A 15,935-nucleotide genomic window follows, 5' to 3' on the forward strand; every position below is an offset into this window, starting at 1 on the left:
TACCATTTTTACAAGGACAGAATTGCAAAGCTACTTGCGAGCAGCTTTCCAATTCCGTCCTAAACTAAAGCCTGGCCCCAAAACCGAATCCGAACCAAAACACTTGAGATCGGTTTTACCAATAACCTAAACGCGATGATGAATTAGATCCAAAACCAAAACACCGGGGGGGGGGGGGGGAGTCCATCCACTGCGACCCGCGTGTGGGAAAGGCACCCGTAGGCTATTTTAGGGTCTCTTTAGAAATAGGGTCCCCGGGACCCCGCTAAAACAGCCTAGGGGGAACGCTAGTGGTCGTGTACACTGACGCTCAATCGCTGACATTGGAGACCGTTCTCAGGCGGTAAATCTGTTCCTGCCATAGTGTAATGGTGGCGTCTACAGACGCACCAGGCGGTATTACAGCATCTACAGGCGCTCAAAGTAGGTGCGTCAGTCCTTGCACATTCATACGCACGGATGTACACCCAGGGACGGGCTTTGTAGCGGTATTTGCGTAAAGTTACGGGAAATTTGGATTCAACTGGCAGATGTGTAAGGAGCTGCTGGACCCTGATTCTTTCCAAAATACTTGAATTCCAAATTTAATACTGGATTTGGCGCAACCCTTGATAGATCGGCAGCAGACTCAGTGACAGCCGCTCTTGGCGCAACAGGTCCCGTGAGACTCTGCTATCACTGGACCTAAATTTTGCATCTTTTTTTTCCAAAAGTTAAAACACGGTGTGACCAGGACACACCAGGAGACGGCACTGGTTAATTTGATATGCGACACTTGTATGTATTTCTGGGACTGTAGGGTCTATTACCTAAGCTTTGGATGGAGATAAAATGAACGGAAATAAAGTCCCAACCAACCAGCTCCTAACTGTCATTTTTCAAACACAGCCTGTGACGTGACAGTTAAGAGCTGATTGGCTGGTACTTCTTCTACGTTCACTTTATCTCCAGCCGAGGCTTAATACATAGGGCCTGATTCAGACCCGCTCGCTATATGCGTGCGCTCGTGGACCGATGTTCTGCATGCGCACAGTTAAAGATAAATGTGACATTTGACTTGAATTGGACACTTTTATCCACTATACATATCTGTAAATAGACAACCAGCATTTAAAATTACGTTATTACTATGATCCCTATCTCATAGAGCCTCCATCCATTAAAAAAGTAATTTTTCAGAAAACTCTTCCATCCGCTCACCTCTTCAGTTATTAATAATTATACACATTGCAATTTTAAGGTACAACTCCTGCCCCAGCATAGTCTATCAGCCACAGAGTGCACTTGATATGGAAAGAGAGGCACCACCACATCACAGTGCCTGCCCCAGCATAGTCTATCAGCCACAGTGTGCACTTTATAATGGAAAGAGAGGCACCACCACATCACTGTGCCTGCCCCAGCATAGTCTATCAGCCACAGTGTGCACTTGATAATGGAAAGAGAGGCACCACCACATCACAGTGCCTGCCCCAGCATAGTCTATCAGCCACAGTGTGCACTTGATAATGGAAAGAGAGGCACCACCACATCACAGTGCCTTCCCCTAGCATAGTCTAACAGCCACAGTGTGCACTTGATAAAGGAAAGAGAGGCACCACCACATCATCACAGTGCCTGCCCCAGCATAGTCTATCAGCGACAGTGTGCACTTGATAATGGAAAAAGAGGCACCACCACATCGCAGTGCCTGCCCCAGCATAGTCTAACAGCCACAGTGTGCACTTGATAAAGGAAAGAGAGGCACCACAACATCATCACAGTGCCTGCCCCCAGCATAGTCTAACAGCCACAGTGTGCACTTGATAATGGAAAAAGAGGCACCACCACATCACAGTGCCTGCCCCAGCATAGTCTAACAGCCACAGTGTGCACTTGATAAAGGAAAGAGAGGCACCACAACATCATCACAGTGCCTGCCCCAGCATAGTCTATCAGCCACAGAGTGCACTTGATAAAGGAAAGAGAGGCACCACCACATCACAGTGCCTGCCCCAACATAGTCTAACAGCCACAGTGTGCACTTGATAAAGGAAAGAGAGGCACCACCACATCACTGTGCCTGCCCCAGCATAGTCTATCAGCCACAGAGTGCACTTGATAAAGGAAAGAGAGGCACCACCACATCACAGTGCCTGGCCCAGCATAGTCTATCAGCCACAGTGTGCACTTGATAATGAAAAGAGAGACACCACCACATCACAGTGCCTGCCCCAGCATAGTCTATCAGCCACAGTGTGCACTTGATAAAGGAAAGAGAAGCACCACCACATAACAGTGCCTGCACCAGCATAGTCTATCAGTCACAGTGTGCACTTGATAAAGGAAAGAGAAGCACCACCACATAACAGTGCCTGCCCCAGCATAGTCTATCAGCCACAGTGTGCACTTGATAAAGGAAAGAGAGGCACCACCACATAACAGTGCCTGCACCAGCATAGTCTATCAGTCACAGTGTGCACTTGATAAAGGAAAGAGAGCCACCACCACATCACAGTGCCTGCCCCTGCCTAGTATATCAGTCACAGTGTGCACTTGATAAAGGAAAGAGAGGCACCACCACATCACAGTGCCTGCCCCTGCCTAGTCTGTCAGCCACAGTGTGCACTTGATAAAGGAAAGAGAGGCACCACCACATCACAGTGCGCTACGGAACAGTTTATTGTTGTAGCATGTTTTCTTTTGTTTAGAAAACTAACATGTTTCTGCAGTCGCTCCCTCTGTGCAAGTCACATCTTTAAAGACCCCCGATGGCGAGGAGCAGATATATGTGTGTGAAGCGAGGGGCTATTACCCAGAAGTCATGGACATAAACTGGTTGTTGGATGGGAAGAGAACTGAGCCGCCTGGAGAAAGGATCAATGGCCTTTTCAATAAAGAGATCTATTACCGGATTCTTCTCAACAAGGACAATCGACCAACTGAAATATCTTGTGAAGTCCAACATGAGACATTGTCCAGGCCCATCACTCAGACACTGGAAGTCCAAGCAAACAGTAAGTTATTAATACATTTCCCATTTGTGTTACTGCCTGCACCTATGCAGTTCAATATTGTTCGAGTATCATCTTAACACTAACATCTTAATTAAATATAGACACAGAGACATGATTGGCAAATGCAGAGGTCACAAAAAGAAAAAAATATTATAGCCACAGGCGCTTGGAAGGGGTCAATAATGGTATAAATATAAAAAGTAACACTATTTCATTATTCACATCATAGATAACACCTCACTGTGGTTAAAAAAGGGTTGCTAGGTAATACACAGAAAGAATTATAGTATATATATATATATATATATATATATATATATATATACAGTCAGGTGCATAAATATTGGGACATTGACAGAATTTTCATATTTTGGCCTCTATTCACCACCACAATGGCTTTGAAATGAAACAAACAAGATGTGCTTTACCTGCAGACTTTCAGATTCAATTTGAGGGTAATTACATCCAAATCAGGTGAACGGTGTAGGAATTACAACGGTTTCTATATGTGCCTCCCACTTTTTAAGGGGCCAAAAGTAATGGGACAAACTAAACAATCCTAAATCTAACTTTCACTTTTTAATACTTTGTTGCAAATCCTTTGCAGGCAATTGCAGCCTGAAGTCTGGAACGCATAGACATCACCAGACGCTGGGTTTCTTCCCTGGTGATGCTCTAAATATCTTCAGTTCCTGCTTGTTCTTGGGGCATTTTCCCTTCAGTTTTGTCTTCATCAAGTGAAATGCATGCTCAATCGGATTCAGGTCAGGGGATTGAGTTGGCCATTGCATAACATTCCACTTTTTAGCCTTAAAAAACTCTTTGGTTGCTTTTGCAGTATGCTTCGGGTCATTGTCCATCTGCACTGTGAAGCGCCGTCCAATGAGTTCTGAAGCATTTGACTGAATATGAGCATATAATATTGCCCGAAACACTTCAGAATTAATTCTGCTGCTTTTGTCAGCAGTCACATCATCAATAAATACAAGGGAACCAGTTCCATTGGCAGCTATACATGCCCACGCCATGACACTACCACCACCATGCTTCACTGATGAGGTGGTATGTTTTGGATCATGAGCAGTTCCTTTCCTTCTCCATACTCTTCTCTTCCCATCACTCTGGTACAAGTTGATCTTTGTCTCATCTGTCCATAGGATGTTGTTCCAGAACTGTAATGGCTTTTTTAGATGTTGTTTGGCAAACTCTAATCTGGTCTTCCTGTTTTTGAGGCTCATCAATGGTTTACATCTTGTGGTGAACCCTCTATATTCACTCTTGTGAAGTCTTCTCTTGATTGTTGACTTTGACACATATACACCTACCTCCTGGAGAGTGTTCTTGATTTGGCCAACTGTTGTGAAGGGGTTTTTCTTCACCAGGAAAATAATTCTTCTGTCATCCACCACAGTTGTTTTCCGTGGTCTTCCGGGTATTTTGGTGTTGCTGAGCTCTCCGATGCGTTCTTTCTTTTTAAGAATGTTCCAAACAGTTGATTTGGCCACACCTAATGTTTTTGCTATCTCTCTGATGGGTTTGTTTTGATTTTTCAGCCTAATGATGGCTTGCTTCAATGATTGTGACAGCTCTTTAGATCTCATATTGAGAGTTGACAGCAACGGATTCCAAATGCAAATGTCACACCTAGAATCAACTCCAGACCTTTTACCTGCTTAATTTATAATGAAATAACGAGGGAATAGCCCACAACTGTCCATGAAATAGCTTTTGAGTTGATAGTGCCATTATTTTTGGCCCCTTAAAAAGTGGGAGGCACATATAGAAACCGTTGTAATTCCTACACCGTTCACCTGATTTGGATGTAATTACCCTCAAATTAAATCTGAAAGTCTGCAGGTAAAGCACATCTTGTTTGTTTCATTTCAAAGCCATTGTGGTGGTGAATAGAGGCCAAAATATGAAAATTCTGTCAATGTCCCAATATTTATGCACCTGACTGTATAACTGTGCTGTAGGTGTATCTAAAATTGGTAAGTTGCAACTAATAAGTGAAGGTCCCCGGGAAAAGGACGGTAGCATTTGGCTGATACATTGTTTTATTATTTTATTACTTTTCTCTATGCATTTGATACTTCTGTGATTGAAGGTCTTTTACTATGGTGGATTTTTAAAAATAAATATATGTATATATATATATATATATATATTGTGACACAGTTTGGTTAGGGGGTCCCTCTCCTGGGTAGAGGACTCCTTCCTTACACACACACACGGCAGCAGGGAAGCAGCACACCATTCTGGATGCAAGTACAAGCTGGTCGGCGTCAGTCTTTATTGTACAATGTCAGAAATATAAAGAAATCATAAACATAAATCCTAGCCCTGTCGGGGCACTAACTTCACAGGTAGTTCCCTCACTACCAGAACCTGGCAGGGCCTAATGCCCTCACCAGCAACAAAAGCACAGCACAACACTTACAGATAGGTTTTCAAGTGTCTCTGAGCAAACTCCCTGTCTGCTCTCCCAGGTGAGACACTCAGCCCTAAACACACTAGGCTTATATTGGCCACTCTCAGGTGGAAACCCTAACAAGCCTGTTACCAGGCTGCGAGAATCAAAACCTGGAGTGGCCGTGGGTGGAGCCCTCCCTCTCCTCTCACCCACAACCCCCAGGTCCGAAACCGGCTTTTCAAAAAGCCGAAACTCAAGCCTGCTACACTGCAGACTTTCTCCTGGGGGTTTAAAACACATAAGACAGGAATCTGGGACAAATGTACCTGCCACAGACCACTTTACCAATGATCCTATCACATATCCCCCCCCCTTTGTTTCGACCTGTGGGGCGGAACAACTGAAGCCCCCAAACAATGAACGCGTGACAACGCGTCAGCATTGGCCAGCTGGCTTACTGGCTTGTGTTCCACTGAAAATGTAAAAGTTTGTAACGCCAAGAACCATCTCGTAATTCTCGCATTACTGTCCTTATTTTCGGACATCCACTTCAAAGGGGCATGGTCAGTGATCAATTTGAACTTTCTTCCAACCAAGTAGTACCTGAGAGCCTCTAATGCCCACTTTATGGCCAACGCCTCCTTCTCCACTGTGGCATAGTTTCTCTCATGTACATTCAACTTTCTACTTAGATAGAAAATAGGGTGTTCCTCACCCTCCTTGTTCTGGGACAGGACCGCTCCTATACCTACTTCTGATGCATCGGTTTGTACTATGAATTCCCTTTCAAAATTAGGAGTAATCAGGACTGGTTGGGAACACAACGCTACTTTCAATTCCTGAAAAGCTTTCTCTGCCTCAGGACTCCATTCTACCATGACTTTTTGTTTGCCTTTGGTCAGGTCAGTCAGTGGGACTGCCATGGTGGCAAAGTTGGGTATAAACCTCCTGTAGTACCCCGTAATTCCCAAGAAGGCTCTCACCTGCTTCTTATTCAGAGGCCGTTGCCAGTTTTGTATGGCATCAACTTTATTGAGCTGAGGCTTTATCAGGCCTCTGCCAATGGTGTATCCCAGATATTTTACTTCCTCCATGCCTAGACAACACTTTTTTGGGTTGGCTGTCAAACCTGCCTTATAGATGGAGTCCAACACTGCTTGTACCCTGGGTAAGTGAGACTGCCAATCAGGACTATGAATGACCACGTCATCCAGATAAGCAGCTGCATATCGTCTATGGGGCCTTAGAATCCTGTCCATCATTCTTTGGAAGGTAGCAGGTGCCCCATGTAGCCCGAAGGGCAACATCTTGTACTGAAACAAGCCCTCTGGCGCTGAAAAAGCTGTCTTTTGTTTGGCGCTCTCGGTTAACGGTACTTGCCAATATGCTTTGGTTAGGTCAAGAGTGGTTAAATACCTTGCCGTCCCTAGTCTCTCAATCAGTTCATCCACTCTTGGCATCGGGTAGGCATCGAATTTTGAAACACTGTTCAACTTTCGGAAGTCATTGCAGAAACGCACACTCCCGTCGGGCTTTGGAATCAACACAATGGGACTTGACCATTCACTATGTGATTCTTCAATAAGCCCTAACTCTAGCATATTTTTAATTTCTTTCGACACCGATTCTCTTTGTGCTTCTGGTAACCTATAGAGCTTTAGATTAACTTTAACCCCTGGGTCAGTGATTATGTCATGTTTAATGACCGAGGTTTTCCCAGGTACATCAGAGAACAGCACCCTATTTCTGATCAGAAACTCCTTGAACTCTTGTTGTTGAATTGCCGACAGGGTTTTTGCCACTGTCACTTCTGGAACTAAGGGCCCTGGATTTACTGGAGGGGCTCGGACGGCCGACAGTTCCGTTCTATCTTTCCAGGGCTTTAACAGATTTATATGGTATATCTGTTCCGGCTTTCTTTTCCCCGGCTGGTAAACTTTGTAATTGACCTGTCCCACTCTTTCTAAGATTTCAAAGGGCCCTTGCCATTTAGCCAAAAGTTTATTTTCCACAGTGGGAACCAACACTAACACTCTGTCCCCAGGAGCAAAGCTGCGTAACCGGGCATTGCGGTTGTATACCCTCTGCTGTGCCTGTTGAGCCTGTTCCAGGTGCTCTCTCACTATCGGCACTACCGCAGCAATTCTCTCCTGCATTTGAGAAACATACTCAATCACCATTTTGTAAGGACTAGACTGCCCCTCCCATGTCTCTTTGGCAATGTCTAGTGACCCCCTTGGGTGTCTCCCATACAACAAGTCGAAGGGTGAAAACCCGGTGGAGGACTGGGGAACTTCTCTTATGGCCAACAATAAATACGGCAATAAGTAATCCCAATCCCTACCATCCTTGTCGACCACTTTCCTAAGCATGTGTTTTAACGTCTTGTTAAACCTCTCGACCAGCCCATCGGTTTGGGGGTGATAAACCGAAGTTCTTAACTGTTCAATTTTGAACAGGCGGCATAACTCTTTCATGACTTTTGACATAAATGGTGTACCCTGGTCAGTTAGCATCTCCTTGGGTATACCCAGCCTGCTAAAGACATGAACTAGCTCTCTGGCAATGGTCTTGGTTGACGTATTGCAGAACGGGATCGCTTCCGGGTACCTGGTAGCGTAATCCATTATGACCAGAATATACTGGTGTCCCCTGGCAGACTTCATTAAGGGTCCAACCAAATCCATCGCTATTCTTTCAAACGGCACCTCTATAATAGGCAATGGAACTAGTGGACCCTTAAAATGTGGCCTGGGAGCATGATACTGACACTCAGGGCAGGATGCGCAAAAGTCAGACATCTCTTTATAGCCCAGGCCAGAAAAACCTCTGCATTATTCGCTCAGTGGATTTCTCTACCCCTAGATGGCCTGCCGTTATATGACCATGGGCCAGATCCAACACTGTTCTTCTGTAGGCTTTGGGAACTATTAGTTGTTCCACAATATCTTCCCCCTTCTTGGTCACCTGATATAACAAATCCTGACACATTGCCATGTGGGGATAGGACAAAGGACTATCAGGGTCTACGGGTTTACCATCAACTACTTTTACATTCTCCCTGGCTTTTACCAAAGTAGGGTCATTCAACTGCTCCACGGCAAAGACCTCTCTTCTGACCTCTAAATCAGGCAGACGATCACCTGGCCCAACAACACTTCCCACCTCAATGGGAGGCACATCAGTTGGCGGGCCACCGTCACGTTCCGCATTCTCTAGTTCGCCAACCATAGTAGAAAAAGGGAATAACTCTGACTCAGAAGAAACTCCCTCCTCCACTACATCGACAACCTTCTCAAATGGATCGGGGTTGTTCACCTCTGGAACAAAACGGCTTTCCCACAACTTCCAGAAGTGAGCAAAGTCTCTCCCCAATATTGCATCGTACACCAGACCATGCACCAAACCCACAGAAACTATAGCAGAGCCACATGGTGTCTCGATGTTCACCTCGGCCATAACATAATATCGAGTATCCCCATGTATGCAGGTCACACCAACAGTTTTCCCTGTATGCCTCAAGGGGTTCACCAGCTCAGCTTTTATAAGTGTCACCAAGCTACCAGAGTCTAACAGTGCCTCTACTCGGTTGCCATCTACAGTGAGTACACACATGTGCTTATCAGTCTCAGCCTGCCGGTCAGCCTTACAGGCTGTCTGTGCAAAGAAAGACCCCCTGCGGTAGACATGAGCAGTATCACATTGCATAGGTTCAGTTGTAAGTGAACAAATAGCGGCAATATGGCCGAAGCCACCACATCGGAAACACTGAGTCATATTAATGTCTAGTCGTTTACTGGGCAAGAACCTTCCCGGCCTGGCAGGCCTGTCTCCAGGTTCTACACCCTCAGTCTTAGGTACATTCCACCGCCCAGCACCCTTCTCCCCTGGAACAGTCTTACCAGTGTCTGTGGGAGTTCGCCGGTGCGCCATCAAGGCTCGGTGGGGCATACTCATCAGCTCCTCAGCCGCCACGTACCTCTCCACCAGCTCGACCAACTGGTCTGTGGACTTAGGGTCTGCATGGCTCACCCACTTGCGCAGAGTCACAGGTAATGATCGCAGGTACCGGTCCATCACGACCCTTTCCACGATCTGTGGTCCCGTCAGCGTCTCGGGCTGTAGCCATTTTGAGGACAGATGGACGAGGTCATGCATCTGTGAACGTGGAGGCTTGTCCCTATGGAACTCCCAGCAGTGGACCCGTTGGGCACGAACAAAGGTGGTGACTCCCAAGCGAGTTAGGATCTCCTGTTTTAGTTTTTTATAGTCCTTGGCATCAGCCAGGCATAAGTCGAAATAGGCCTTTTGTGGCTCCCCAGACAAAAAAGGTGCCACCAGACTTGCCCACTGCTCCTTGGGCCAACTCTCCCTTTCGGCCGTTCTTTCAAACGCGGTGAGATAGGCCTCCACATCATCGCCCGAAGTCATCTTTTGGAGGAAGTGACTGGCTCGTACGGAGTGAGTGGGGGTGGGAGGACCAGTAGTAACCTCTCTGGGCCGGGCGACCAGGTGCTGTACCACCTCTCTTATGGCCTGGCTGTTTTCCGCTAAGGCCTGGCGGGTTTCCTCAATGGCGACCTGTTGAAGTCTGTTAGTCTCCTGCTGAGCTGCTGTAGCTTGAAGCAAGGCCTTAATAATGTCCTCCATTTTGTCCTGGGGTGTAGGTTGGAAGCTGAACCTTGCCTCTGTGAGCATTGGCTGACGCCTCCTCTATGGGACTCCAAGGACACAGCGTTATTTCCACACTCACAAATTGGGTGTCTGTCCCTTTAATTTTTAAACGGAAAGTTTTCCTCTTGCTGCAACTTCAGTGTGTGTGGTTGCCCACATTCTCCACCATATTGTGACACAGTTAGGTTAGGGGGTCCCTCTCCTGGGTAGAGGACTCCTTCCTTACACACACACAGCAGCAGGGAAGCAGCACACCAGTCTGGATGCAAGTACAAGCTGGTCGGCGCCAGTCTTTATTGTACAATGTCAGAAATATAAAGAAAACATAAACATAAATCCTAGCCCTGTCGGGGCACTAACTTCACAGGTAGTTCCCTCACTACCAGAACCTGGCAGGGCCTAATGCCCTCACCAGCAACAAAAGCACAGCACAACACTTACAGTTAGGTTTTCAAGTGTCTCTGAACAAACTCCCTGTCTGCTCTCCCAGGTGAGACACTCAGCCCTAAACACACTAGGCTTATATTGGCCACTCTCAGGTGGAAACCCTAACAAGCCTGTTACCAGGCTGCGAGAACCAAAACCTGGAGTGGCCGTGGGTGGAGCCCTCCCTCTCCTCTCACCCACAACCCCCAGGTCCCAAACCGGCTTTTCAAAAAGCCGAAACTCAAGCCTGCTACACTGCAGACTTTCTCCTGGGGGTTTAAAACACATAAGACAGGAATCTGGGACAAATGTACCTGCCACAGACCACTTTACCAATGATCCTATGACAATATATATATATATATATATATATATATATAAACAACACAAGTACTGATAACAGCGCTATCCGAAACAGGTTATTTTCAATCGAATAATCAGTCTCTATTAAATCACGTCCACTTAGACACACTATATTCCCAATTTCTGAAGGTGGCTGCTCAGTTTCCTAAGGTTGACCTTTGCTGTATGGTCCTCAGATCACATGAAAATACAAAAAAGTGGAAACAAGCGCCCAATAGTGTGATATTGTTATAATAATTGTGACACGCACAACACAAATATGTTCTGCGTACCGTACGAACCTAATAAATAGGCATGCAGTATGGAATCTTTTGGGAACTTCACTCCTAGTCTCCCTTTGCTGTATAGTCCTCAGAGAACATGAAAAATATAGAAATAGAAACAGACGCCCAATAGTGTGATACTGTTGTGATGATAATAACACGCACCACACAAAAATACTCTGCATACCGTGTATCCTAATACATAGGCATATGATATGGGATCTTTAAGGAGTCTCACTGCTCTTCTCTCATATGATTTGGTGAGATGATGACAACCGATTGTTACCCGGCCCAATTCGTTATATACGGAAACAAGATAACACTCTCATGGTGTAATACTACACAATTCTTTAATACACACACACAAGACACATATAAAAAGAATAATTACATTAAAAAAGAATATCAGAAGCTTATCTGGTGTCTGACTCAGTCAGAAAGCATAGGCCACACTGTCCTCAACGCGTTTCACCTCTGATGCTTAAAATAGAATTATATTTTAGTAGTAGCATATTATTTATTAATATTTTATTATAATTGTTATATATTTATATATCTGCCAATTGAGGACATTGGTGGAATGAATATTCTGCTGATTGTATCCTTGCCATTTAATCTATACCCTTCTAGCTATGCATATTGGACTTACTTAAAATGGCGGCGCCCAGGTAAAAGTAATGGGCTTTAAGAAAATGGCCGCAGATATCTTAATAACATGTGGATGGTCAGCCAGGAACATGCAGAGCCCCTGGTGGAGCCGGGCGTGATATGCAGAGTGAGGACGCTCCGTATAGGGGAATTTCAGTGAAAGACTTCCAGCGAAACTCCCGCGATATCTGGGAGTCTCGCGCATGCGCTATGGGTCTCAAAATGGCGGCGCCCACCGGACATCCGATCCGGCCTTTTTTGGGCATCTTCTAATTATGTAATTAGGTTTTAGGGTATATAGGCAGGGATAAACCCTCTCATTACATCCTCCTGACGAAGCCCAGCTATTTTAAGCATCAGAGGTGAAACGCGTTGAGGACAGTGTGGCCTATGCTTTCTGACTGAGTCAGACACCAGATAAGCTTCTGATATTCTTTTTTAATGTAATTATTCTTTTTATATGTGTCTTGTGTGTGTGTATTAAAGAATTGTGTAGTATTACACCATGAGAGTGTTATCTTGTTTCGTATATAACGAATTGGGCCGGGTAACAATCGGTTATCATCATCTCACCAAATCATATGAGAGAAGAGCAGTGAGACTCCTTAAAGATCCCATATCATATGCCTATGTATTAGGATACACGGTATGCAGAGTATTTTTGTGTGGTGCGTGTTATTATCATCACAACAGTATCACACTATTGGGCGTCTGTTTCTATTTCTATATTTTTCATGTTCTCTGAGGACTATACAGCAAAGGGAGACTAGGAGTGAAGTTCCCAAAAGATTCCATACTACATGCCTATTTATTAGGTTCGTACGGTACGCAGAACATATTTATGTGGTGCGTGTCACAATTATTATAACAATATCACACTATTGGGCGCTTGTTTCCACTTTTTTGTGTATATATATATATATATATATATATACATACCATATATACTCGAGTATAAGTCGACCCGAATATAAGCCGAGGTAACTATTTTTACCACAAAAAACTGGGAAAACTTATTGACTCGAGTATAAGCCTAGGGTTGGAAATGCAGCAGCTACCGGTAAATTTTAAAAATAAAAATAGATACCAATAAAATTACATTAATTGAGGCATCAGTAGGTAAAATGTTTTTGAATATTTATTTCAAAGAAAAACAGTAAATTAGCTCTGTAAGTGGAAAAGAGAGTCAACAAAACCAATATGGTATCAACAATAATTTTAAAAGTACAAAAATCTTAGCTCAATCAGCAACCAAGCTAAAACACAAGAGTTAAAATCCTTCAAAACTGGATTCCTCCTCATCATCTGTATGTCCAAACAGAGCTTCAACTTTATCTGGTCTGAGGCTATCAGCATAGACATTGTCGTCATCACTGAGTTCGCAGTCATCACCATCACTGCTGTCATTCTCATACAAAGCGCTGTCTTCACTGCCATCCATAGCATTACTAATGCCACATTTCTTGAAGGCACGTTGCACCATGTTCTCTGGAATCTCTTCCCATGCATCACGAACCCACTTTGATACCAATTCTATGTCGGGCTTCATCAGATTTCCAACTTTTGTCAATCGGGCTTGACCAGATGACATCCATTCATGCCACTTTTTTCGCACACGGTCTTTGAAAGGTTTGTTTAAACACACATCTAGGGGCTGCAATACAGATGTAAGCCCACCTGGAATAACGGCCAAAGAAACTTGAGAAGACTTTGCCAATTTTTTTATGGCATCAGATGTGTGGGCTCTGAACATATCCCAAACTAGCAATGATGGTTTTTTCTTTAAGGCTGTTCCTGGACATCCATTCCAAATTTCTTCCAGACATTTTTTTGTTCCGTCTTCATCCATCCAGCCTTTAATATGTGCACGCACTGTAATTCGTGGTGGGAATTTGACCTTTTTAGGCAAGGTCTTTCTTTTAAAAATAATGACAGGCCGCAGCTTAGTTCCATTAGCCAAACATGACAGAACGACTGTGAAATGGTTTTTTTCATTTCCTGTGGTTCTGAGTAAAATAGTTTTTTCTCCCAAACTTGACAGAGTTCTGTTGCTAGGAAGATCAAAGGTCATAGGTGTTTCATCCATATTCCCAATATCTCCCAGGTCAAAGTTATGGATCCTTCTTTGTTTTATGATGAATGAATGGAATGACATCACTTTCTCATCAAGGTCTTTTGGCAACTTCTGTGAAATCTTTGTTCTTTGCCGCAAACACAAGGCAAACCTATTCATAAAGCGGGTACACCATCCTGCTGACGCAACAAAATTTTCAATGCCTGGTGCTTTTAATTTGTCATCTTTAGCCATTTGAAGGGCACGTAAGCGAATTCCCATACGTGTCACGCAGTAACCATTAAGACGACACTCCATAACCCATTTATGCAATTCAGTCTCCAGAGCTTCATATGAAGTCGTTAAACCACGTCGAGCTTTTTTTGCCTTTGGAATCTTTTCCAAGTCAGCTTTCATTTTCCGCCACTCCCTCACTTGTTTTTCGTCAACACAAAATTCCCTACTTGCAATACTGTTATTGCTCTCTTCTGCTCTTGACACAACCTTTAGTTTGAAACCAGCTTCGTATGACCTGCGTTTTTGTTTTGGTCCAGGATTAGAAGTATTGGGATCCATTTCTAACAGGATAAAAAAAAAAAAAAAAAGACTTTGAAAACTTTTGAACAGTACGCATGCACTAGGCCGTGCTGCATTGAAAGCCAGCTACAGTACTTTTTCTATTTGCTCTCTGTTCGCAAGCTCTAGCCGTACACATCCATTCGCACAGCGAGCATGTTGATGCGCAAGGCAAGATTTCACTCCAGCTGACGTTGCCCAGCTGTTCCCGACGTGGCTCTGCGCAGTGTGACGTGATGTCAGAGGTATTACCAGTAGATGAGCAGCTTTGCGGATGGCTTTGCAAAGGACTGTGCTATGGAAAGCCGTCCGCCTCTCACTGACAGCGCCGGACGGGGGAAAGCCGCTCAGTGTGTATGGTCCTGGACAGGGCCGGCCCTAGCCCAAATTTTTTTGGTAAGCGGCTATACCGTATTTTTTGGCACCCCCTATGCAGTGTCCCCGGTAGTGGTCCCCCCTATGCAGTGCCCCTTGTGCCCCCAGTAGTAAGCCCCTTATATAGTGCCCCCAGTAGTAGCCACCCTTGTAGTGCTCCCAGTAGTAGCCACCCCTTGTAGTGCCCCCAGTAGTAGCCCCCACTGTAGTGCTCCCAGTAGTAATCACCCCTGGTAGTGCCCCCAGTAGTAATCCCCCTGGTAGTGCCCCCAGTAGTATTACCCCCCCTGGTACTGCCCCCAGTAGTAATATCCCCCCCTGGTACTGCCCCCAGTAGTAATATCCCCCCTGGTACTGCCCCCAGTAGTAATATCCCCCCCTGGTACTGCCCCCAGTAGTAATATCCCCCCCTGGTACTGCCCCCAGTAGTAATATTCCCCCCTGGTAGTGTCCCCAGTAGTAATACCCCCTGGTAGTGACCCCAGTAGTATTACCCCCCTGGTACTGCCCCCAGTAGTAATATCCCCCCCTGGTACTGCCCCCAGTAGTAATATCCCCCCCTGGTACTGCCCCCAGTAATATTCCCCCCTGGTAGTGTCCCCAGTAGTAATACCCCCTGGTAGTGCCCCCAGAAGTAATCCCCCCTGGTACTGCCCCAGTAGTAATCCCCCCCCTGGTACTGCCCCCAGTAGTAAAATTCCCCCTCTGGTAGTGCATTCAGTAATAATCCCCCCTGGTACTGCCCCCAGTAGTAATACCCCCCCTGGTAGTGTCCCCAGTAGCAATATCCCCCCCTGGTAGTGCCCCCAATATTAATCCCCCCCCTGGTAGTGCCCCCAGTAGCAATATCCCCCCCTGGTAGTGCCCCCAGTATTAACCCCCCCTGGTAGTACCCCCAGTAGCAACATCCCCCCCTGGTAGTGCCCCCAGTATTAATCCCCCCCTGTTAGTGCCCCCAGTAGCAATATCCCCCCCTGGTAGTGCCCCCAGTATTAACCCCCCCTGGTAGTGCCCCCAGTAGCAACACCCCCCCTGGTAGTGCTCCCAGTATTCCCCCCCCCTGGTAGTGCCCCCATTATTAATCCCCCCCCCTCTGGTAGTGCCCCCAGTATTAACCCCCCCTGGTAGTGCCCCCAGTAGCAACATCC

At 45.6% G+C, this 15,935-nt stretch overlaps 1 protein-coding gene across 1 annotated transcript in view; it reads left to right on the forward strand.

The window, feature by feature from the left end:
• LOC148506366 (uncharacterized) overlaps nt 1–15,935 on the forward strand; it is a 111,705-nt gene that overhangs the window by 30,428 nt on the left and 65,342 nt on the right. Inside the window, exon 4 of the mRNA XM_088446915.1 lies at nt 2,712–2,996. Within this exon, the coding sequence (XP_088303041.1) occupies nt 2,712–2,996 (285 nt within the window). The remainder of the gene's footprint in view (nt 1–2,711; nt 2,997–15,935) is intronic.

This window comes from Taudactylus pleione, unplaced genomic scaffold (genome assembly GCF_031769625.1).
Source record: "Taudactylus pleione unplaced genomic scaffold, aTauple2 ptg000407l, whole genome shotgun sequence".
NCBI classification, from domain to species: domain Eukaryota; kingdom Metazoa; phylum Chordata; class Amphibia; order Anura; family Myobatrachidae; genus Taudactylus; species Taudactylus pleione.